Here is a 23,531-nt window from a genome sequence, read left to right as displayed (position 1 = left end):
AAAGTGACTAAAAGATTGCTGCATGTTTACTGTCAAATGTATTAACAGCACAGCACAGTATACTAACCCAGGAAGAAAAATGCACCAGGACAAACAGTGATCCAGATCTTGTTCCTTTATTTACTTTTTTTTTTTTTTTTTGAAGATAGAAATTATTTTTTTTCCTGTAAATAGACCTTTCTGTCTAGTAGAGCTTAACCTCTGGTGTGAACCCCACAAGAGACTTTGAATTTAAGGCAGTACTTCAGTGTGATGATAAACTGCGATGTTAGTGTACATACAACAGTATCTAAATCTTATATGTAGCTCAGCACAGTAAAAAAAAAAAAAAAAAAAAAAAGTGAATACCTGAACTATGTGGCAAATGAAAACATCTTTATTACAAACTGTTTAGATATCAAATGGGGAAAAAAGCAAACAAGTCATGTCATTTGCCTCTGATCACGGCTCGTTGCCGTTGACACACTTGTGCTGCTCCATCCGGCTCCTCCGCAGCGCCTCGATGTGTTTGGCTCGGAGCCAGCTGTCTCTGGACAGCGAGGTCTGACCCTGGCTCAGAGACAACAACCTACGGACAGATTCGCAGAGAGCCACATCTCAGTTTTAATAAGCTGCCAGTCTGAGACGATCTATGAGATGTACGAGCGAGTTCAAAAAAAAAGAAATTGGCTGCGCTGAGGCGTGAAGCTATCATCAGCCTGTTTATGGTGCTTTCAGTTTTGATTATAGCTTATTGCTTAACACTCTAAAGTGCCTTAGGGGCTGTTATTATTCTCATGAATGAAAATTAATTAAATGCTACATAAAGGCAGTTATATAAATCACAACCCACCTCGCCACAACGAGCATCCTGTGCAGGTCCTCGGCAGATATACTCTGGGGGTCATCCTTCCTCATGTCTACAAAGTCATCTTCAACTGACTGAGTGCAGGAGGAAAAGGAGACACTTAATTCTTGTATGCAAACTTATAAAAAGAGCTGCTCAAACAGACTGGGTACATGAAGAAACAGCTACCATACTAGCTGAAACTCAACTCACTGTATAAGTATAAGAGCTTGTCTCACCTTTGTCACTTCATCTGAGATGCTGTAGTCAAGCAGCCGAGCCACACTCAGGTAGATTCTGAACTTGTTGAGCTGTGATGAGGCCTGAGAAAGCATGTGCATGGTGCTGAGATACTCCTCCAGGTGGGATGGAGCGACCTGAGTCTGCAGGTGTATCTGACAGTCAGACTGTGGAGATAAAGAATAATATTGATTGTGTGCCATAGAGGAAGTCCATATCCAGAAAGGATGTCTTTTTTACTAGGTGTTGCTATGCAAAAGTTTCCCTGTGTGCTGCATGCCCGCCTACTTTGGCATATTATCAAAACTTCAGAGCACGGCAGACAGGATCAAAGCCTTGGTGACGGTTAAGCATCTGATCGAGCCGAGCCTCCAGCTTCTAATCAGCCAATAGCTGCTCGCTGTAAACAGTAAACACAACCATGTAACCATTGTGACTTCTAATGAACCGTGGGAGTTGTTTACAGCATGCTGCCCTTCACTGCTCGCCTAATAGCAGGCCGAGCCTGACGCCTCTCCCGGGATTGTTCCCGTGGCACACAGCTGCCACCATGGCAACCCATTAGACCAGCACACAGAAATAGCGCACAGCACATTCCTCAGGCTGTTCGCAACACAGCGAGACTCTGGTTAAAGCCGCCGGCTTGAAGGGCTGGCTGCGGCCGACCGATGTCAGCTGAGACGACAGCGTGACGCCGGCTGGAAACAACCACCAGTGTCTGACACGGCTCTGCTTCGTGAGACACCGGAGGAAACCGAACCCCTCCCCTAGCCGTAGCCGGGGGTGGGGAGCGAGGCGAGGGTGCTGGGAGGGATCCGCGATGGGTGGGAGTGAGCTTTCACTGCGTTCTTACCGGCAGCAGCGAGCGGCCCTCTGACGCGATGAGCACGTTAATATTGCAGGGGAATTCCATCTGATGGTAGTTAAAGTCATAATCAACCTTCTGCCACGAGATCAGGTTCCCCAAGGCCGTGACGTTACGCACACCTGCAGCAACAAACACAACAGAGTAACAGATCCAACCCAGTTCAGTCACAAGGACAGGAAAAATGGTGGCGTTTGAGTCCTCGCTGTCGACCTCTTGTGGTCTTCTAGAAGACCCACCTGTTGTGTCCAGCTGTCCCTGCTCCAGCTGCGTTTCATCTAGGTAGAGGGAAGTGTTTTTGGCCAGCTGCAGGGCGCCGCTCACCAGCCGGTTTGCCACATAGTCCTTCTTAGGCACCAACCGTATCTGGTTCATGTTCTGGAGGCTCATGCCCAGGTAGTGTGACTGCAGGGGAAACAATGTTGAGTGTGTCTCAGTTCATCCAGATATAAACCAAGCAGTACCTGCGACCGATTGCGCTGATAACTCACAGAAGGCACGAGCTGCTGGATGATCTGATAAAGGCGCTCAGTGTATGAGGCAACAGTAGGACAGCCACTCATGTTCAAGGTAAACTTGCCCAGCGGGAGGACGTCCCGTCTCACGTACCTACAAGAAAAATAAAAGTGTGCTGGCGTTAGTTTGAAACCATCAAATAAAAAATTACAAAAAAAAATAATAATCAGGAAGCTCACATACTGAACTTTACGTACACGTTAGAAATGAGATGCAGAATGAGGTACTCGGCTGCAAGAGCATCACCCAGGAGGACATGAGTCAAGTATGCCAGAAGCTCTTCTCTGACAGAGGGCATCTCGCTCAGGGTCGAAGCTAAAACTGAGGAAGAAAGGACAAAGAATCAACTCAGCTCCAGTCTGAACCAGTCGCTGCATTGTTCCTCTTATTAGAAAGCTTTTCAAGGCAAATGAACTTCAGTTTAATGGGATTGTTTTCCTGCTTGATTTCAATACTTCTCACACTTCATTAAACATTCCTACAACACTGATGGAACAAGTCGCCCTGCTTAAGCGATATTATTTATTAATGAGATCTGACAGTACATCTGTCCCGTTATCTTCTTTGATAATTACTGAAGCGACTTCCTTGATATCCATGCACACTTTAGTAAACACCTCAGACTGTTTTTAAATGGTGTGTTATAAATTAAGACAGTGTGAAAACTCAGCTGTCGGAAGTAAAGTACACAGTAATCCTGTCAGAAATGTCCATTTATCATAAGCAACCAAATGAATGAGTTACTGCTGTGCATCACATGCTTAAATGTGCACAAATCTCTCATATGGGAACACTCATGGGTAAATGTTTGATGCTACAGAAACTAAACTTCAGCTCTTGTTAATGTTTTACTAAAACCTAATGGAATCATGAGAAGGACTCTGCGAATCTGTTTCGGGCTTTGACAACTAGAGTCGAAGGAGCGGTGCGTTTTCAGCTCTCTGTGACTTTTACTGGGCTAGCGCTAAACTTTAACCAATATGGAAAACAACTACAAAACAAAACGTCCACATATTTACAGACTACCCGTAATCAGTGTGATTTTATTTTAGCAAAAAGAATCTCTGAGCAAAGCAAAACAAAACACAGACCATGTTATCACGTTATGCTTATCCAATTCAGATGGGGCTAGAGGTTGTCCCAGCAATCACAGAGGAAGACCGGGGTCACCCTGGACAGGTCGGCACTGTTTTAGGGCTAACACACAGATACACAGAGACCCCCTTTCACTCTTACATCCACTCTAGGGCTGGGCATCGTCACTGATTTCTGGAATCGATTCGATTCGAATCGGGCGAATTTTGCCTCAGTCAGAAATATTATAATTCTGATCACGTATCAGTACATTTCCATATTTTTATATCTATAAAAAGAAAGCTGACACTTGCGAGACTTTATCAAAGGTGTAAGCATCACAGCAGATGCATTTGTGTCAAAGTAGCTGAGGATAAAACTCAGAAAAACATGAAGGCGACTTTCCTGGCCTGGGATTTTATAACAGGTAACCTTAAAAAGATTCTGCAGTAGTTAAAAAACGAAAGAAAGTCAACCTATGAACGTTACCTGATACTGCTGAAGTGAAGCAAAGTTACAGCGGTTTTATTAGAGACACGGCTAATTTTAAGACGTTTAAATTTGTTCAGTAGCGTATTGAACGGCAGAAATTAGGCTCTCTTTTCGGAAGTAAGTAAAAGGAAAAAAAAACAGCGGCCGGCATGTTGTAATGAAGAAAACAGATTTTTAGACGGGAAACTGTTTTTGAAGAACAGAGAGAGAGATGTGATTTTATCCTGGTGGAAGCAAAATAGCAAAACTAAGAGTGAATTCATGATGATGTTTATGTGAAGCGTAGTTTGGATCTTCTTTTGCTGCTGGTTCACTCAATATTGTTTGGAGAGAAATAAAACCTGCAGCTTCAGAATCTAGTGCAAAAAGGACGTAAACACAAAGCGCAGACCTGGCGAAACATCAGAATCAGCGAGCTGTCAGCCCCGACCGTGTCCGTGCCGTCGGGTAAGAAAGGCGACATCTCACTGATTCTGATCCGTCGGCGGGTCCGCGCTTTGTTTACGTCTTTGTGCAGAATCCATGTACCTGCTCTCATTTACTGTTTTAGCTGTTTGGTGGTTGTTGTAATTTTGTGAGGTTTAACCTGAGATTCTGGCGTTTCGGGCAAAATATATTTACATTTTAAAATCGATTCAGGATTTTAATGAATCAATTTTACGTTATCCAAGCTAGAATCGATTTTAATCGATAAATCGATAATCAGAACCCACCCCTAATCCACTCCTCACACCAATTTAGAATCGCCAGTTAACCTAAGGAGCCCGTCTTTGGACTGTGAGAGAAAGCAGGAATACCGGAAAGAGCCCACTGAGCTACACGGAGAATATCCTGAGTGTTAGATTTGACCCCAGGCTCTTTTTGCTGTGCGGCAACAGTGCTAAAAGTGCACAGAACTGAAGGGTTCTCATGCTTCCTCCAGCACCGAGGGCGGCTGAAGAAGCTCTGTATCACTAAAGTATTGCACAGTCACCGCAAATAATATTTATGTAGTCAAAGCAGTTTAAACGTGTCGCCCACATTGATTCAGCATTAATAACTGATTTGTCTGCAGTGCTGGAAGCATCGGGTTGTTTACTTAATGTTTTTTTAATAAAGTTTGACTTCATCCCTCCGGAGGAATGAAGTCAAACTTGCCAAAAGTGTCTCTTCTTCAAGTCGTCAAGTGAAATCTAGACAACCCCAGTACTCAGGCTTATTTAGCAGAATGTTATGTAAATAAGATTACATTCAGCTATCTCATTAAAATCTGTGAAAAAAAAAACCCTGCTGCGATACTTATTTTTGTAGCAGGATTATGAAATATTTTCCTGGATGCTTACTGGCTGTGTGATTGGCATGTAACATACACGAGGAAAAAGAATGAAGAAACTTGGAGGCCTACTACTCTACTGTTTGTCCTTACAAGCACTGTTGTCCTCCGAGGTGGCGGCAGAGGGCAGCAGGGGGTTGTTGTGCTGCAGCTGCTTGGCGTAGAGCATGTGGAGGCGTGGAACGAGCGAGGCTGGCGGGCAGTGCACCCTCTGCTCCTCTGCCGTCTCCATGGACTCCGTGGGATCCAGCAGGTTTGAAGAGGCGTCTCTGTACGGAAACGTCAACAATGAGAAACAAACCGAGCAGGGCAGGGAGGAAAATCAAAGTACGTGTCTTACTTCTCGTCGGCTAAGGCGCTGAGAGCGGGACTGACGGAGAGGATCCCGTAGACCTCAAGCATGTCGTTAAGTTTGAAGCTGTCCCAGTCCTCATAGACCTGCCAATGATACGCACATTATAGCATGTGTCCTAAAACTCTCCTCATGATAGCTGTATCGTCTCTAAAATCACCTCTTTGTTCAAAACGGTTCAGTACTGGAAGAGGAATAAACTGACACAGCACACCTTGACTAGGCAGGAAGGGCCTTTCTCTCCCGGCAGGGGGAAGTTGAGGTCGAGGTGGGAGGCAGATGTCGTCTGGCTGGAGGGAGCTTCTGTCTCCTGCCGCTTACAGTCGCCGTTGCCGTGATGTTCTGTGAGACTCTGAGGACCTGCAGCAAGGAAAAATAAAACCGTTGTCAAAAGTGCTTTTTAAACAGGATTTTCAACATAGCCTTTCTAAACATGCTATTTTCTTTTATAAAGCACAAGTTATTTCTATTTGCACAATAATGCAAGGAAAAAAGGAGTCTAGACGATGCTCACAAGGCAAGGACGGATCCACAAAGTTATCAAAGCGTTTCAAAAATGACAGTAATGACACAATAAAATGATATAATGTAACTGATCAAGAGCAGCTATAAGTTGGACCTTATGCTAACACTCTTATTCTGACCAACAGTAAATTTGACTTTATCGAACGAATGCCGATTCTGAACACTCGTACCAGCGTGCGCTTCCCTCTGCTTCTGTGGCTGCGTGTCCATGTCGTCGTCTTCCTCGTAGCTTCGTTTCTGTCTGCTTGGCACGTACGAGGTGGAAGGCACCACTCTTGCTTGGCTGCTGTTGGCATATCTGTGCAACAGAGTTAAGGACAACTCGGAGCAGCAGATCACAAGATATAAATGCACATTTCACGAATGCCAGCTGCGTAAAGAGCGATTCTATGTGGTCTTTTGCAAGCTGAGGATATCTCTTTGACCCAGGGGTTTTCTCCGGGGATTGGCACACAGTAGAAAGTCTGTCGCTCTGCAGTTACTGTGTTTTTAGAGTTAAAATCCACCTGCAGATGAAACACCCGTTAACAACCAAGTTGGAGCTAAAATGAGCCATCTACAGCGAATGAGTCTTTGAAGAGACTCACCCCGCATTCTGTCACGTCTTTATACTTCCCACATCGCAACGTCTGTGAAAGAATAGACAGAAAAAGAGGATGAAAGATGAAAACAGCTAAGAGATTATCAAAGGGCTGCACTCGTACCAATAACAGCAGGCGAGAGGATAAAGAAGTGCGTACTTTAGCCTGTGTGGCTGGATCGACAGTCTCATAGACTCCCATGTAGAACTCTGGATCAAACATGTCTTGGATGAAACAGCGAAATTTCACGAGGCTGTTGGGCTTCAGGTAATGCATGGGGATGTCGTTGAGAGATGGGACCTGCATCAAAGTGTGCAGAAACAAATTAGGAGCCTGTCATTCGTGCACATGTTTTTGTTGAAAGTGTAATTTGTATTACCAAGGTGTGAGCGTCCTTCTCTTTCAGTCGATCTTTGAAGAACTCCACGGCTCTCGCCTCCCAGCCAGAGCTTGGATTACTCTGGGAAGCGGCTGAAATATCAAGAAGGCATAATTTTATTGGCAAATCAAAACTCAAAGTTGGATAAATGGTTGTTGTAGAGCAAAATTAGCTTAGCTGGGCTGCATTAGATAAAGATCTTCTGTCTCACTATGGAAAGCGCCCTCTGGTGTGAGCAATCATGGAAGCTCCACTACCACCACAGACCAGTCCCCCAACCTGTCCCCCAACCAGGCATTTTCAAAGTACATCCTCGCAAAGATCAAAGGTGCTCCTCCCACTTGTTTGCGTTCAAAACTGTCTTAATTTTTTATGTCACTGATTCAAAGTGGTGGAAAGATTCCTTGAAGATCCTGGTCAATATTGACGTGACAGCATCACACAGTTGCTGCAGACTTGTCAGCCATGATGTGAATCTCCCGTTCCACACAGGCTGATGTACACTGTAAATGGCCTGTATTTGTATAGCGCTTTACTTAGTCCCTATGGACCCCTACATTCAGTCATCCACCCATTCACACACTGGTGATGGCAAGCTACATTGTAGCCACAGCCTGGGGTGCACTGACAGAGGCGAGGCTGCCAGACACTGGCGCCACCAGGCCCTCTGACCGCCACCAGGCAACGGGTGAAGTGTCTTGCCCAAGGACACAACGACCCAGACTGTCCAAGCCGGGGCTCGAACCAGCAAGCTTCCAATTACAAGACAAACTGCCAACTCTTGAGCCACGGTCGCCCCCACACTGTGGACATAAAGGGAATAGACATGGTCAGAAACAACCCTCAGTTTGGTTGTGGTTTTTAAATGATGCTCAGCTGGTGTTAAGGGGCCTAAAGTGTGACAATAAGATATCCCTCACACATCATTACACCACCAGCAACCTGAATTGGTGATGCAAGGCAGAACGCAGCCATGCTTTCATGTTGTTTATGCCAAATGTTGATCCTACCATCCAAATTCTGCAGCAGAAATCAAGTGTTCTGCTGCTGTAGCACATCTGCCTCACGTTTTGACATGTTGCACATTTACAGATGCTCTTCTGCATATCCTGGGTCTAACAAGTAGTCATTCGAGTTACTTTGTTGCGTTCCTATCAGCTCAAAGCAGACAAACCATTGTCCTCTGATCTCTAACATCATCAAGGCATTTCCACCAGACAACTGGTCCTCACTGGATATTTTCTCTTCTTCTGACCAATTTTCTGTATGCCGAAGAGATGGTTATGGGGGAAAATCCCAGTATATCAGCAGTTTTTGAAGTACTCAAAGCAGCTTGTCTGGCACCAACAACTATACCACATTCAAAGTCAATTAAAAACACATTTCATCCAATTCTCATGCTCGGTCGTCTTGCCCATGTCTGCGTGGTTAAATGCACTGAGTTGTTGCCATGGAACTGCATATATTAGAGAGATTAAATATGTCTTATTGAAGAATTCAACAGATGTACCTAATGAAGTGACTAGTAAGTGTATAAATGTAATATGTTGAGCAAAGAAGTGAGACAGGGTAAAGAGAAACCCTGTTATAATGTGGGGGTTTGGAAGGAAAATAGATAAAAGAGTTACTAGAATTACATGATACAACATGTCTAAAAGATATAAGCAACTTTTATTAATCTTAAATATAACCGCCCCCACCAGTGACACGTAAATGTCAGTCCTTTAAGATTTTAAGGAATATGTGGATTTTTCCGCTTATTCTTTAAAATCCGTCTCCGTCTTGATGTGTGGCAGTGGCGTGTGTACAGTAACTACACGAAAAAGTGTAAGACAAGTGTAAGTCATTTGCTTTTTCGAAGAGAAAGAAAAAAGAAAACACACACAGCCACCTGCAATGTGCAAAGTTGGCATGGTACGTAGTCAGAGAGCTAACTAGCTAGGTTCACGCGTTAGCCCTACTGAGTGAAGTTCCGGTGTCTTACCAAACATCCCCTCAACAACACCAACGGGGTCGTTAATCCAGTCATGTGTGGAAGGCATGGCTTAGATGGTGATAAAGGTCCGGAGATTAGAAAATATATCAAAGAAAAATCACAGTGAAAATACCAGTTTGTTGACTTTCCCCATACACGGGATCGCTGAAGTGAAGGGCGGGAAATTTGCGTCACCAGACGGAGAGCGTAGTGGGTTTGTTTTGGGTACGGGGACCAACCGGAGCACGGAGGTGCGTCATAACTCTCCTTCAGGATAGGCTGGGTGTTTTTCGTTTGACTTTAAATTCCTGCTCTAGTGAAGAAAAGTAAAGAAATAGTCTTTAATATAGAGCTACTTCTATTTTTTAAAGATACAGTTTATTGTTTTTTATTTAAAAGATCCAATATTACAGTGTAAGTAATCATCCTGGTCTATAGGTGGCAGTGGTGAGCGAGAGTGTTTGTTGTAGCTCCAACAAAAGAACTGTGGCGAAATTGCCTGCGTGATTTTAGTAGATCTGAATAATATGTGCTACGCCGCTTGTAGTCGTGCAATCTCCGGTTAATGCTTTATAGCTCAGCAAAATCTGCAAGCGCAGTGAAAAAAACAAAAACGCTCATTGGAGAACTGAGCGTGTCCTGTCTGCCTGCTCCGGTAGTGGCTACGTGTAATTCTCGGGGAAAATGGCAGATAGAAAAAATAATAATGCTCCAAACACCAGTGCAAATTTACTATTCAGCGCCGCTCCCGAGTTTAACTTCAATTTGCCTTTCATGCCAGTGAGTCAGGCCACTGGTCCGGCGGTGCTGTCAGGAGGTGAGACGAGATGCCGACTGAGGAAATGTCCAAACATTTGCGGGTTCGTTAGCAAGCTAAGCTAGTTAGCAGATTGGGTTCCCGTATCGCTATCGGGGCTTACTGAGTGTAAAAGTAACAGAAAGAGAAAGAAACCTTGTCCGAGTAGGGAAGCGTTTATCAGGCGTAAGGTTAGGCTAACTGACAGCGATGTGTTGTGGTCAGACTGGCAGCTGTGTGATGTTTTATTTTGCACGTATGTTTCAGGGTCACAGGCAAAACAGTGTTCTGAGTTAAATGGAAAGATAACGTCCTGTTACAGGGATTTAATGATGCGACATTCTGCTGAACAAGCGCCTGATAAACATGTTTCCTCTTTTTATACTTTAAGGACTAAACAGTAGAAAGCTACAGCTCTGAGCACATATTCTCTATCTCTGTGATTTAATGTGTGTCAGATGTTTTTGCATAGATACTAAAACATGTGTTACACTTTTATTCTCCATGTCGGTGTGCAGTAGATGACTCCACTGATGTTGGAGAAGAAGACAGCTTTGTAGGTCAGACATCTGGGAATGGACATGCCCCGTCTACATTCAGCTACTTCTCCAGTCCCATAACCAGTACTGACCCATTTGCATCAATAGGGCATTCTCCATGCCCCCCGCCAGTGCTGTCTGCAGCCCCGACCACAACGGGACACGTTTCTGTTCCCAGCAGTGTCAGCATGGTTCCACCACAACCCCCACCTGCCAGCTCACAAATGAACCCTTCTCCTTCGATGTTTGGTAGTGCAGTTTACCAGAGCCCCATGGGGCGTCACACTCCTCCCCCTACCACAATGACCCCACCGCCTCCCCAGATGCAGCCGCAGAGCCACAACCCGTACAGACACACCCCCACCAGCAGCAGAGCTAGTCCTTATATTCCAGCTCCGGAAATCATGCCGCCAACACACACGCCACAGCAGAATCCCTACTTGGTCAGCTCGCCACCGCAAACGTTCCCCCCATCAGGACCCATGTATACAAAGGTGAGTGTCACACCGGTGTTGTTGATCAAAGGGTTTATTAACTTATTTGGGAAGTTAAATCACATCTTTCTCTCTTCAGCCTCCTCCCACGCAGATTCAGGGCCCTCCACCTCCACTTCCAGCCACCACAGCTGGAGCCGTCGTTCCTGCTGTTCCCATGATGCCGTACAACTACAACGTCTATGAGCCAGTTCAGCCTCACTGGTTCTACTGCAAGCAGGTGGAGTCAAAAAGCATCTGGCTTCCTTTCAGTATCTTTGACTCCCTTCAGCTTGAGGAGACGTACAACTCTGGTACGACAAGACACGTGCAAATTTGTCTTCCTGAGAATCTAATTTTGACCTGAACTGCACAGTGAAGTTTTGTTTTTTTTGTTTTTTTCTTCATTCTTTCAGTTCAACCAGATCCAGAAAGTGTGATCATACGCACAGACGGAGGGAGGTATGACGTGCAGCTTTATGACCGCATGCGGACTGCAGTGTACTGGGAGGAGGAGCCTACAGAGGTCCGACGCTGCACCTGGTTCTACAAAGGAGATACAGATAGTCGCTTTATTCCTTACTCTGAGGAGTTCAGCGATAAGCTCGAGGTTTGTCTCAAAAATACTGTTTTTTATACCCTCTGCATTGTTCTTTATTGATTTAGTTTAGGCTGCACTGTTGTAAAAGGAAATTATAATATTGTATTATTGCATCATCTCTAGGCTGAATATAAGAAAGCTGTGTCTACCAACCAGTGGCACCGCAGGCTGGAGTTCCCATCAGGGGAAACCATTGTGATGCACAACCCAAAGGTAAACCCCTGTTTGATTAATGTGCTGTAGCGGTCTGATGATGTAATTAGCTTTATAGTTCACGAGCATTGATCTGTTTGCCTTTGTAGGTCATAGTGCAGTTTCAGCCCTCCTGCGTACCAGATGAGTGGGGCACAACTCAGGACGGGCAGACCAGACCCAGAGTGGTGAAGAGAGGAATCGATGATGACCACGATGAAGTGCCTGATGGTAGACAAGTTCCGCTGTGCTCAAAATAATTTGCTCTAAGTGTAAACACAGTTTGTATCATCCACTAAGTGTAATTTTTAGGAAATGAAAAGTATGATAAGGTATTCCAGAGGCATTAGAAGGACTTTTTGATAGCTGGTTGGGTGCTAGGTGAAGTATAATGCAGCCTCATTCTGACTGTAGTTCACATTTTATGCACATATTTAAGATTAGAGACATCTCTTTCCAGGTGAGCTCTCAACGGTGGATCATCTTGTGTTCATGGTTCATGGAATTGGCCCCGTGTGTGACTTGAGATTTCGGAGCATGATTGAGTGTGGTGAGTAATGAAGTAATGAAGTAATGAGCAGTCACACTGCAGTCGTGTAACGATGTGTACAAAGGAAACGTTAAAAATGCTGTTTTGTCGTGCTTTCAGTGGACGACTTCCGTAATGTGTCGCTGAAGCTGCTGCAGAGCCATTTTAAGAAATCGCTGGATGAACACGCTATCAGCAGAGTGGAGTTTCTGCCCGTGCAGTGGCACACGGCTCTACATGGAGATGCCACAGGGGTGGACAGGTGAGGGGGACAAGGGTTTAACACCAAAGAGGCCTGACACACATGTGGTGATATTATAAATAGCTCCTGACTGGATGGAAACACTGGACTTACTCTCTTATTTTAAATTGACATTGTTTGTCACCTGTAAGTCCTTCATCATTACTCAGAGATGGGTAAACAGAACATTTATTGGACACTGTCATTATATGCCGGAGACAATTGGTGCCTCAGTTCACCAGACATCCTTGCAGGACCTTAACAGACTTATTTCTTGTTCATCTTTGCAGGAGGATAAAGAAGATCACTTTGCCCAGCACCGGGCGTTTACGTCACTTTACCAACGAGACCTTGTTAGATGTGCTTTTCTACAACAGTCCCACTTACTGCCAGACCATCATGGACACTGTTGCTCAGGAGATTAACCGACTCTATGCCCTGTTCATGGAGAGGAACCCGGACTTCAGAGGAGCAGTGTCAGTGGCAGGACACAGCTTAGGTAATAAACATGTTTAATCAGCTTCTAACCTTTCTGTTTTTTCCACCATCACTTAATTTTTCTCCTTGCAGGTTCTTTGATTCTCTTTGACCTGCTTTCAAATCAGAAGAATGCCTCACCTGGAGGGGCCATGCCAACCATGCCCGCTGCTAACGGAGAAGTCAGACAGGTCACGCCCTGACTAATTTAAATAAATTACAATATACTGTAAAAATAAAACAAACACCGTGCTCTTTTCCGTTTATTTGTAAATGAGTTGAATATTTTCAGAATAAAGGTTCGGTATGTAATTGTAAATTTTGCTTCTCATATCAGGTGACGGCCCCTGTTGCACAGGAAAATAGTGCCGTCACCCCTCCAGCTGTGGAGGAGCAGCCCAAAGAAGACGGGGAGGAGTTTGAGGATCTTGCTGCTATGCTGGAACATCTGGGCCTGTCTGAATACAAGAGTACCTTTGATGAGGAGAAGATTGACATTGAATCTTTTGTAAGAACACAGTCCACCTTTTATTTTACAGACTGCTAGGAGCTGAGATATGTTTTAGAAGTATAAGAAATCTAATTATAAATGTAAACTGTATAAGGTCATTTGAGAACATCGGGGGTTTTATGCAATATAATGTAATTCATCTTATTCTGACCCTTTTATATTCTCTTAGCTTATGTGCACAATTGAGGACCTGAAGGAGATGGGTATCCCACTTGGTCCCAGAAAAAAAATTGCCAAATTTGTGAAAGAAAGAGTGAATAAGCAGGTAAGTTTGTCTGCTGAGTATCTGCGAGGCTTGCAAAATTGTGATTATGGACCCGCCCCACTCATGGTTTCATGTTCACAGGCTGCACGCCAGGCAGCTCAGGAGAACAAAAAAGAGGTCAAAGAGGTCACTCAGACTGCAGCACCTCCACCAGCAGCTGAAGTTCCCTCTGATCCGACTGTGAAGAAGCTTCCAGTGGGCAGCACAGTCTCCTCTGTCCATGTGGACTACAATTACTTTGAAGTTGGAACGGGGCAGGTAAACACATCTGTCTTTCAGCAACAATGAGCTGCTATTCTGAAGCAGAGCTGACATTTAATAAACTTTTTGCAGGTGTCTGTCATCTACCACACTCTGGACTTTGAGCCTGTGAATTTCTTTGCCTTGGGTTCTCCAATCGGCATGTTCCTGACTGTACGAGGACTTGAGAATATCGAAGAGACGTACCAGCTGCCCACATGCAAGGGATTCTTCAATATTTATCATCCAGTATGTGTTTGTGTATTTATAGCTATTTGTAACATGTTTTATTGTCTCTGGGTCAGATTTGTACAGTATTCTGGTGTGCACAGGCATTTCATTCACTAGACTAATGTCTTTTAGCTGGATCCAGTGGCTTACAGGATTGAGCCTATGATAATGCCAGACCTGGACTTGAAGCCTGTTTTGATCCCACATCACAAAGGACGGAAGAGGCTTCATCTTGGTATGGACCCAAACACTCAGAGCAGAGCTGTCATTGTTGTAGTCACATATGAGATTAAGTTTCAAGCAAAAGGAACAAAAAATAATAATCAGGTTTTAACTGTGAATGCTGACAGATACAGAGTTAGTTACTGAGCCTAAGCTAAACTGTTCAGTATTTTTGGCCTCTCTGCCGCTTAAGGGTGGAGCGTCCCAATATCTGCAGTTACACAGCACAAAGACTCTATTCTTGCACTTCAATTGCCATGAAGCAACGTAGTGGCAAATAAAACTGATTCGTTTTTTCCTTGGCTGTGCAGAAAAACATTAAGGTGACAGCAAAATAAAGTTTCTCGTGGTGGTTGCTTTTTTTTTTTTTTTTAAAGTGTATGTAGGTTTCATTGGTTGTGCGGAAATGGGCTTAGGTGTGATTCTGTGTGTTTCAGAGCTAAAGGAGTCTCTCACCAGGATGGGCTCTGACCTGAAGCAGGGTTTCATCAGCTCCCTGAGGACTGCCTGGCAGACCCTCAACGACTTTGCTCGTGCTCACACCTCGAATGCCCAACTTCAGGCCCAGCTGGCCATCGTGGCCAATCAGATCGAAGAGGAGGAGAAGCAACAAGTGCACGAAGGTGAGTGCGGCTCACTTGTGAGTCTTTGTTTGACTATTTTCTGTACTGTTAGATCAACCGTTTTGATCTGGTTTGTCACAGAGCATAAGATTCCAGACAACCCTGAGCTTCAAAAAGAAGACGACGAGTCTCAGGTGAAGATCGGGATGTTAAACAGAGGAAATCGCATCGACTACGTCCTGCAGGAGAAGCCCATTGAGAGTTTCAACGAGTATTTGTTTGCCCTCCAGAGTCACCTCTGCTACTGGTACAAGCAATCTCATATTAAAGACCTGTTTGTAGTTGCAATTTGAATGGAAACTTGAGTATTAAGCAGCTGAATGACACAGACTGAAAACTAAGTCCATGTTTTTTGGTATCAATTAATAATTTAAATATTTACTATGTGCAAAAATAACAGGTTTGGTGGTTTCAGCCTCTCAAATATGTGATCCTTAATAATTTACCAAGTCCTCATATTATTTTGGTTTCATTTAAAAAAAAAAAAAAAAAAAAAAAAAAAAAAAAGACTTACTCTTCTGCAGTATAGATTTTTTTTATTTTATTCATTGTTGATTTTTAGGCCCTTTCCTCACAGTACATTCTTACCTCGTTTCCATCAGTACCTTTTTAGCTCGACTTGATTCAACTTAGTTTTGATAGTTTTTCATTAGGTGGTAGTACCTGGTACTGGGTGGGTATTACCTTCTTTAGTACGTGCTCGGCCGGCGTTCCAAGTGAATCCGAAAATGTGAAATCAGACTGCATGCCACCAATAGGCCAGACGATGGTGTCACTCGATGAGTCATGAGAGTGACTCCTTCACAAAAATCCAAACCACCATTTTTGAAACCTGGCAATGAGAAAAATACCCCACTGTGGTCCCAGAGTCTGACAAAAAGCTTTAATGACCCACGTGGAGGTGGTACTCAATTGTAATGGAAAACGACTGCAACAGAATCGAGTTGAGTCGAGTAGGTACTAGTGGAAAAGAGGCGTATAAAAACTGCACATATAAATGATGGTGAGTGACGTCTGAAGTCCTTTAAGCTGCTTCGGTGACTGTCTGAAACCTGTGTATTAACACTTGTGTTGTTTTGTAGGCAATCTGAAGACACGGCTCTGCTCATTCTCAAAGAGATCTACAAGACCATGGGGATCCATCCAGAACAGATGGCTCATTAATACACAGAGTACACCTGTCTGCTTTGGTCCCATTTAGTTTCATGTATTACTTCTTCACTGGGATTTTGATTATTTTTCCTTTTTTTTTTTTTTTTATTGATGTAGTTTATTATATACAGATGAATAATACAATTGTATTACGCCATTTGTCTTAAATTAAGAAACATACAAATGAGCTCGTTGATTCAAAGAAATTTGACAAGTTTGATATTACATTTTTATAGTATAAATTATAGAAATGGGGGGAGGGGTCAAGTTTCCCAAGAACATGTATCAGCAGATCGAATACTAACAGCAGAAAGGAAGGAGCAGAAGCAAATGCAGCCTTCTGTAAGTTTTATTTCATGGCAAGACTCAAAATAAATCATCACCTTGCTCAAGTGTTTCGTTTGGATTGTGTACTGCTGATGTTTTCTCCTGCAGGGTAAGGAGAGACTCGAAGACTATCTACAGAAAGCTGGAATATTTGCAAAAACATTAATAATAAAATAATTACAGTACCAGATGAGACCTGCTTCCTCTGTGAGGGAGAAAAAGCACTTCTTGCCTGCACTATGTAATCTTTAGACAGCTGTCCTCATTAAAATTACCCCTCTAACCTATGAACTGTTCAGCTGTAACATTATGTGGAATAAAAACCAGCAGCTGTGAATACGGCTCATAGTACTGTCTGCATGTAGGCACATATTTAACTCACATGTATGAAACAATGGAATATTAGAAAAATATTTACAAGCATGACTGTAACATTCAATCCCAGTCAAGAAGTGGGAATCGTAGTGCTGGGAATGACGCTCATTGTTATCTATACAATAATACTGGTCCACATACACCTGATATTGTAGCGTTGCATGCAGTAAGCAGATCTTTGCTCAAGTCCTTGAACCATTTGATCAACATGCTTTTCAGGTGAACTCTTTACTTGGAAACAATCAGCAATAAATGAATGATAACAGCGACTCACTGTCACAAAACACAAGTTCCCTTTTTTTTTTAAAAACCCATACTGCCCCTCTCACAGAACTTCTAATAGAAACAGAATATTATGGCTCCATATACTACTGCCAAAATACTGAGTGAAAGATTATAAAGTGTTTGAGGATCAGCTGAAACTTTTGGCTTCTTTTGTTCACTATGAGAAAGTGCAACATCTTTACAGTTGTCAATAAATTATGCAACTTGTTATCCTTTAATGTGTCTTTAGTTTGATTTAAAAAGCCTGTCCAAACACGCAACAGCTGCCAGAAATCATCTGAATGAGCTGAAATCTTTCTGAAGTCATATTTGGCTGTAAAAGGTGCTAAAGAGGCTGGCTGCAGGTCAGGTGCTGTGTTTGAAGCAGGCAGGGTGGCTTAATGAGAAGTTGTCAAGTTCAAAGTTAGAAAGCGCATGCCTATTGATTTGATTTCATGTAACATATTGTCAACCTAAATCCACGAGATACGTACCTGTTGTTCTTCCCTCAGCAAGTTAAGTATTGCTAATTATGCGTCAGCTCTTCAGTAACACTTGTTGCCACGTTGTGAACTTTCACATTGACTAATGTTCATTTTTGTACATTCATTTGTCTACAGCTGTGCGGTGAAATGCAGAAGGATCCGTGTAAACATGTCTTCGCTCTAGTGCCTTAACGATATCAGCACCATGCAGTCTTAATGTAGAAATGATGCTGGGTACGCAGAGGCTCGCTCAGTCCTCTGTTTTGCTCTGTGTCTTGAAGGCCTGCTTGTGTAGGTGAGCCTCGATCTCCTCGCGGAAAACCAGCATCCCCAGGTGAGAGTGGGAGGCCTCGTTCATCGCTTTGGACTGGATGCACATGCGGTACTGCTCCGGCGTCAGCTCGTCCGCGCACTGCTTCTCGTGCCACAGGTGGAACAGACCCGACACAGGCGTGCGGATCACTATCATGTCACTCCGCAGATACTTCCTGTACAAGTGGACGTCTTCCACCCCCCAACCTTTGACTTCAAGATCAAAACCACCTGCGGGGATACGACCCATTTAAAACATGTTACGCACAACTGTCGCGTCTAATAAAACAAATGATTGGTGCTTACCGATATTTAGAAAGTCGGAGCGATACTGGCATGTCATTCCAAATCCAAAGTCTCTCCAGAATCCAGCATCCTTTTTATGAATCTATTTGAAAACAGATAGTCATCTCTGACACACAGGTCACCACCAAACCAGCTTTCTAACACGTTGGTCAGAATGGGAACCTTTACACTTCTTACCAGCTGGAGTTCAACAGGTGGAGCCAGCTCCAAATTTCCGTAGACAATGGCAGGATTGTACAAACTAAACACGACAGGATAGAAGACTTTCTTGTCTGTAAAACAGAACAAGCAAATTAACCTTTGGCTGAGAGCAAGAGCACTAAAAGAGTATAATGAATGTGAGCCAATTAAACCTACTTGGAGCAGCGTGGAGACGACAGGTGTTAAGGAACTCGAGTGTAAAATGGATGTCCACATCACAAAAAAACATTAAGACGTCGCCTTTCTTCCATGCGTGAGCTCCGATATCCAAACCTCGACCTCGGGAAAACTCCTCGTCCACTGGGATGAGAGTGTAGTTGGAGAAGCTCTCCTCCCTGTAAAACAAAACGCCTGATTTTTAACAAATGCCTCATATGACATATTAACAAGCCTATTAAAAGGTCTTTCTGTTCAATAGACTCACCTCGACATTTTTTCCAGAGATGACGTCACCTCCTGTAGACCTTCCTGCCCAAAATAAACCACCGTGAGATGTACCCTTCTGTCATGCTGTATGCACACCTCCCTAAAAACACATGCATTTTTCAAATGGATTACAAGGACACACAAGGCTGCAGTGCTTTCCACAACAATGGTGGAAACAAAAGCCAACACGTCTAATGAAGGCCAAGGGTGCTGGCTCATGTTTAGTGGAGAGGGATGGATTTAAGATTCATTCTCACCTGAAGTTTTGCAAGAACTGTGAGAAAGTTTCTGCTCTGCCCGCTAGTGGCACAATGATGTTAATAATCATTCCTGATGTTTCCACAGATGTGCTCCTGACTTTCATTAAGGGCCCAAAAGGCCTGAAGAGTGTGACGTGGCGGAAACTGCTGGAATCCTCTTTGGCAAAGAAGAGCTCGTAAAGTGTCCCTTTGTCTCGCTCTGTCCGGTACAGCCCTGCCAAAAGAAGACAATCTGAAAAACACTGAGACAGGCTGAGAAAACGTACCAGTTATCCACTAAGTGGCACTAAATGCCAAATTCAAGGAGAATTTCTGTTTGGCACTACTGCTGCGCATGACTAACGCGCAAACACAGACACGTAGCATAAACTTTTGTCCCCATCCTTGCTATGCAAAGGCACACCACAGTCTTAATCTGACTAGCTCTGACCCCTGCAGTTTTGTCAAACCTTAACTATCTCATGTAATCTCCTAACCACAACTCTGACCAAGCAATATACACTAGCCAAGGAGCAGGAGTCATGGAGGGTCATTGCAGCTGAGAGTGCAGCTTATGAACTTTCAAATGTATTTTACGTTTGACGCATCACTTTTGAGGTCAAGCTTGTTCTGTCTGAACTTGAATCGGACCTTTGCCGATTGTGACATTTTGGCCCAATATCAATGTTTAAAGTAACAATTTGGCTGATTTTGTTTTGTTGTTTATTGTTTTCCTGGAATAAGGGGAAAATAAATATTCTAAAAGAAAATAAAAGATGTGCTTTAATTTTGACTCGTTTTATCCAAAGGTAGCTGCAAGGTCAGGGACCATCGTCACTAACTTCTGATGCACACCCAGTCACTTTGTTCTATAAGCGAGCCTGAAATATAACAGAAAGCATCAAGTTCAGAAAAGAGCTTCAAAGGCTTTCAGAGGGTAAAGAGTTAAAGTCTTGCAGCTCACACAATTTGAACATTTAACCAGTGCAACATTTATATTCCTAAATACAGACTGTTCACAAAATCTGATAACTGTCATATGCCAACATCAATCAATAGGCAATATTGGCCAGTGTTCATCAGATAGTGTATATCAGTGCAACCCAGTGCTCCTTTGTCTAAATAAAATGTACTAACCAAATCAGATTTGGAACAAAGGCTCAGTTTATTATTCTGGATCGTTAAAAATAGATTTTCCTGGTGATTTTTTTTTTCAACGAGTCTATTCACTGAGTGGAAACTGTTAATAAAAGGTTCATTTTGAACACTGGTTACAGTCATTGCCTCTTACTCTGTAATTTAACTGAGAGTCTCACCTTCAGTAAAGTGACCATCTGTGTAGGTTTGCCTCTGCATCGGCACATCATCCTCCACACCATCCTCCTCGTCAGGGTTGTTGATGATGTCTAGTGCGGCCTCAATGACCTCCACCAGCTCATCCCTGCGGTCCTTGCGGACTGGTTTCTCCTCTGGGTGCCGCGTTAGCCCCATTTCCAGCTGGTACACCTTGGAAGAAGTAAAACTCTCAAACGGCACCAAGGCATACTCGCTTGGAAGGCGAGCTCCAGTGTTGACCTCAGCCTTGTCGATCTGAGAATGCAAGTACTCCAGCAAATCTCCAGGCTCTTGGTCTTTATCAGCCAGACCCGGAACTCCTGGAAGCTCTTTTTTCTCTTGGAGAACTTTCAACTTCTCGCTCATTTCCTGTAATTCCTGCTTAAGCTGGGCAATTTGCCGCTTCAGACTGGCAGCACGGTTCAGGTGGCGCTCCTCCTGTTCCTGGAGCAGGGCCTGGTAGTATTCTTTGCCATAGGTCTCCCCTGGTAAGATCAGGCTGACGTCTGCTGGTGGAGTGCACTCCAGCAGGTATGCAAACAGCAGCAACACCAGCAGCAGAAAAAGACCCAGGAAGAGCCAGCGGACCCGACCCTGAAGTGGCAATCCCCGCCTGGGCATCACGTTCTCATAAAAGCTATAGCTGACAAGCCTGCATTCCCTTCGCCCCGGACTGCTCACATTACTTAAAACAGGTTTCTGTACATCATCTTAGAGACATGGGTGTGTAGATCATTTTGGAATAAAGAGATCTTGTTCTTTGGCTCCAATGCATCAGTATTTCCACACATAGGTCCTGTATAAATCCACAAAACGATCAGCTGTTAAAAACACAAAAATCCACAATCAGAAAAAAGGCCACAATCCAGGATCCCAATACAGGGACTTTTAGATAAAAGCACTGATGACAAAACAGTAGATAATCATACAATGACATTTAATGTGTTACCTTTAAGCAACCTTTCAAATAAACCAACCTGCTATCTACAGTTTCCTTCAGTCAGTAAGTTTCTTTTGAACATTTATCCGACTTCTTCACTTCAAAGATTCCGTTTAAACCTGAGGAAGGAGGGACAGCAGGGATTAGCTACACCTGGACAGCTAACACACGCCAGCTAGCTCTCAGCCAAACAACAGCACACAAGGAAACTGGTGGGCGAGCTTCACAGCAAGCTAGCTACAAACTGACTTCCGGTGTAGCTCTTTCTCTTCAAAATAAATGCACGAGCTTTGTGCAAAGGGCTAGACCAAACACTCCAGATTCTGAGAGGTACCTTCTTGGAATGAAAGTGGACAAAACAAGTGAAACACACACAGCGTTCAAGGCCGATTTGTGATTATCTTTTTAATTACAGGCTTGGTAAATGTCACACAAGGCTCACCAGTCAAGAATCCCTGGTTAAAAAAAAAAAAAGGCAGCCTTCAGGAGTTTCCACGCCTAATATCGTGTCAACCAGATACCATGTGCAGCAGGTTCTTGAAGGTCACACAGCTCCAAGCTTACACTTACAAAGTAACCCTGTTTTCAGGCTCTCACACCCAGATATAAATCAGTCTCTAGACAGCTATAATGAAATAGGGCTCTGAATCCAGCCAGAACTGGAACTGAGCTTGTGCTGATGTTTTAAAAGCCGTAGCTGTCAAAATACTTCTTTGTACATTTATTTCTTTAACCTTAATGCTTTCTTCTAAAATGAGATCTTGAATGTTTAACACCAAACACAGAAATATAAAATATTAATGATTCTTATTAACATTCTAAAAGGCAAAACGCAACTATGATATTAGTTTTACTACTCACACAAAGAATGTCTAACGCAAAACTGTTCTGCTGATGATGTGTGCTGATGAGAGTGCTTGTTCAACAGTTTGGAAGGTGTGTGTGCGCGCGCGCGCGTGTGTGTGTGTGTGGGGGGGGGGGGGGGGGGGGGGGGTGTTAAGTCAAGGACAAAGTAACACAAGACTGCCTGAAAAACAACAGAACCAAGTCATGCTAATAATGGGAGACTTTCAAACTCTAAGCTACTGGCATGGCGACAGAGAAAAGTTGGCTATATTTCCAGAAAAAAAAACTCTTAGCCTAAAACCTTTGATAATTAGATTTTTTTCCCTTGTGGCATATTTGCAAATTTCAGCACCTTTAATTATTTTGAAATTTGCGACATTACAGGCAGCACATCCCCTTATTTCGAAAAAATTCGAACCGGACATGACTACAGTTCTGCTGCTAGCTTAGCGGTGTTCCGCGCTTCACTTCGCTTTCGGGTTTTTATTCTTACCCGTTAGAAAGCCTCTCTGTTACCCATAGTACTCCCCAAACGTTCACTCACCTAATCCCGGCTTTGTCCATTCCTGCCCCTCATTACAGCTGTCGCATTTTGTGTTAAACTAGCAGCAGTAGGTAGGTAGGTTGTGTTACAGAATGCCACGGAGCAAAGAGAAAAGAGTGGGTTGTAACCTACTTCCGGTTAAAATCTAACCAATCGGAGCGTGTCTAACGAGTGTCGTCATCAAGCACGCCGAACCTCCAGGTTCATAATATTGTTTATTCTTATTAAAATAACGACGTTATTATTATATTGTAGCTCTAAACGCATTATTGTTATTATTAGAACACATCGATGATTTTTTTTACTCTCATACACACTACCGCGTCTTCCAATAACGTAACAACGTTAATCTGTTGTTTTTAAAAAAAGCTATATTTAACCTTCCCTCTAAGAGATTATTGTCTTTTCTTCCCGTTTCACTGTTCAGACCAAGAAAGCAAACCTCTTATCTCAGGTGATGAACTAGCTGACAGCTCTGGATTGAATTAGCACTGAAACATAATTTGTCTAATGTTCGAAAACAAGTGATATGATCTTAATGTGGTGCACAAAATAAGCCAGGAAATGTTCTCGTGGGATTCTGTTTATAGTCGTTATATTTTCATTTTCTTAATTATGAGAGAAGAAGACAGATGTTATCTGAAAGGCCAGAATCAGTGCGGAAAGTCTTAGTCTAAGAAACTATTTTAATAAACAAACCAT

The 23,531-nt window shown here is 43.4% G+C and overlaps 3 protein-coding genes across 9 annotated transcripts; 1 reads left to right on the top strand and 2 right to left on the bottom strand.

Annotated features, from left to right (window-relative positions):
* Window positions 1-100: 100 nt before the first annotated feature.
* Window positions 101-9,334, bottom strand: mcmbp (minichromosome maintenance complex binding protein). The gene is made up of 16 exons (XM_080869833.1): window positions 9,147-9,334; window positions 7,163-7,254; window positions 6,943-7,083; window positions 6,790-6,831; window positions 6,619-6,708; window positions 6,373-6,502; window positions 5,892-6,037; window positions 5,666-5,763; window positions 5,419-5,594; window positions 2,645-2,768; window positions 2,423-2,540; window positions 2,171-2,336; window positions 1,920-2,053; window positions 1,066-1,233; window positions 833-921; window positions 101-568 (listed from the first exon to the last, which is right to left on the bottom strand). The coding sequence occupies exons 1-16, from the start codon at window positions 9,202-9,204 to the stop codon at window positions 442-444; spliced, it is 1,899 nt and encodes a 632-aa protein (XP_080725959.1). The 5' UTR covers window positions 9,205-9,334; the 3' UTR covers window positions 101-441.
* A 274-nt stretch (window positions 9,335-9,608) lies between these two features.
* Window positions 9,609-16,621, top strand: sec23ip (SEC23 interacting protein). Of its 3 annotated transcripts, none has more exons than XM_080869739.1 (18): window positions 9,609-9,954; window positions 10,455-10,966; window positions 11,046-11,259; window positions 11,362-11,555; window positions 11,670-11,759; window positions 11,849-11,969; window positions 12,199-12,288; window positions 12,388-12,529; window positions 12,799-13,007; window positions 13,079-13,176; window positions 13,323-13,493; window positions 13,666-13,761; window positions 13,843-14,019; window positions 14,095-14,250; window positions 14,365-14,467; window positions 14,892-15,077; window positions 15,159-15,324; window positions 16,160-16,621. In XM_080869739.1, the coding sequence occupies exons 1-18, from the start codon at window positions 9,822-9,824 to the stop codon at window positions 16,239-16,241; spliced, it is 2,940 nt and encodes a 979-aa protein (XP_080725865.1). In that variant the 5' UTR covers window positions 9,609-9,821; the 3' UTR covers window positions 16,242-16,621. The 3 variants fall into 3 exon arrangements, with proteins under 3 accessions (XP_080725865.1, XP_080725864.1, XP_080725863.1); XM_080869738.1 differs by having other exon boundaries at window positions 10,452-10,966; XM_080869737.1 differs by having other exon boundaries at window positions 14,892-15,324.
* On the bottom strand, window positions 16,305-22,961 carry csgalnact2 (chondroitin sulfate N-acetylgalactosaminyltransferase 2). 5 transcript variants are annotated; one of them, XM_080869741.1, is made up of 9 exons: window positions 22,830-22,961; window positions 21,449-21,558; window positions 20,481-21,320; window positions 19,183-19,399; window positions 18,924-19,025; window positions 18,656-18,834; window positions 18,476-18,570; window positions 18,299-18,380; window positions 16,305-18,223 (listed from the first exon to the last, which is right to left on the bottom strand). In XM_080869741.1, exons 3-9 carry the CDS (start codon window positions 21,118-21,120, stop codon window positions 17,931-17,933), a joined length of 1,608 nt encoding a protein of 535 aa, XP_080725867.1. In that variant the 5' UTR covers window positions 21,121-21,320; window positions 21,449-21,558; window positions 22,830-22,961; the 3' UTR covers window positions 16,305-17,930. The 5 variants fall into 5 exon arrangements, with proteins under 5 accessions (XP_080725867.1, XP_080725866.1, XP_080725869.1 ...); XM_080869740.1 differs by having other exon boundaries at window positions 21,477-21,558; XM_080869743.1 differs by having other exon boundaries at window positions 20,481-21,295; window positions 21,477-21,558.
* Between the last annotated feature and the right edge of the window lie 570 nt (window positions 22,962-23,531).

This window comes from Rhamphochromis sp. 'chilingali', assembly GCF_963969265.1.
Source record: "Rhamphochromis sp. 'chilingali' genome assembly, chromosome: 20".
Classification (NCBI taxonomy): Eukaryota; Metazoa; Chordata; class Actinopteri; order Cichliformes; family Cichlidae; genus Rhamphochromis; species Rhamphochromis sp. 'chilingali'.
This window is presented reverse-complemented; position numbering and strand designations above follow the sequence as displayed.

Coding starts and splice junctions, on each gene's coding strand:
- csgalnact2 (XM_080869741.1), bottom strand. CDS start 21,120: ATGCCCAGGCGGGGATTGCCACTTCAGGGTCGGGTCCGCTGGCTCTTC. Junction 19,026..19,182: donor CAGTTCTTGCAAAACTTCAG/GTGAGAATGAAT, acceptor ATGTGTTTTTAG/GGAGGTGTGCATACAGCATG. Junction 18,835..18,923: donor TCTCTGGAAAAAATGTCGAG/GTGAGTCTATTG, acceptor TTTGTTTTACAG/GGAGGAGAGCTTCTCCAACT.
- sec23ip (XM_080869737.1), top strand. CDS start 9,822: ATGGCAGATAGAAAAAATAATAATGCTCCAAACACCAGTGCAAATTTA. Junction 14,020..14,094: donor TTGAAGTTGGAACGGGGCAG/GTAAACACATCT, acceptor AACTTTTTGCAG/GTGTCTGTCATCTACCACAC. Junction 14,251..14,364: donor TCTTCAATATTTATCATCCA/GTATGTGTTTGT, acceptor AATGTCTTTTAG/CTGGATCCAGTGGCTTACAG.
- mcmbp (XM_080869833.1), bottom strand. CDS start 9,204: ATGCCTTCCACACATGACTGGATTAACGACCCCGTTGGTGTTGTTGAG. Junction 6,832..6,942: donor ATCCAGCCACACAGGCTAAA/GTACGCACTTCT, acceptor ATTCTTTCACAG/ACGTTGCGATGTGGGAAGTA. Junction 6,709..6,789: donor AAGACGTGACAGAATGCGGG/GTGAGTCTCTTC, acceptor TTTCATCTGCAG/GTGGATTTTAACTCTAAAAA.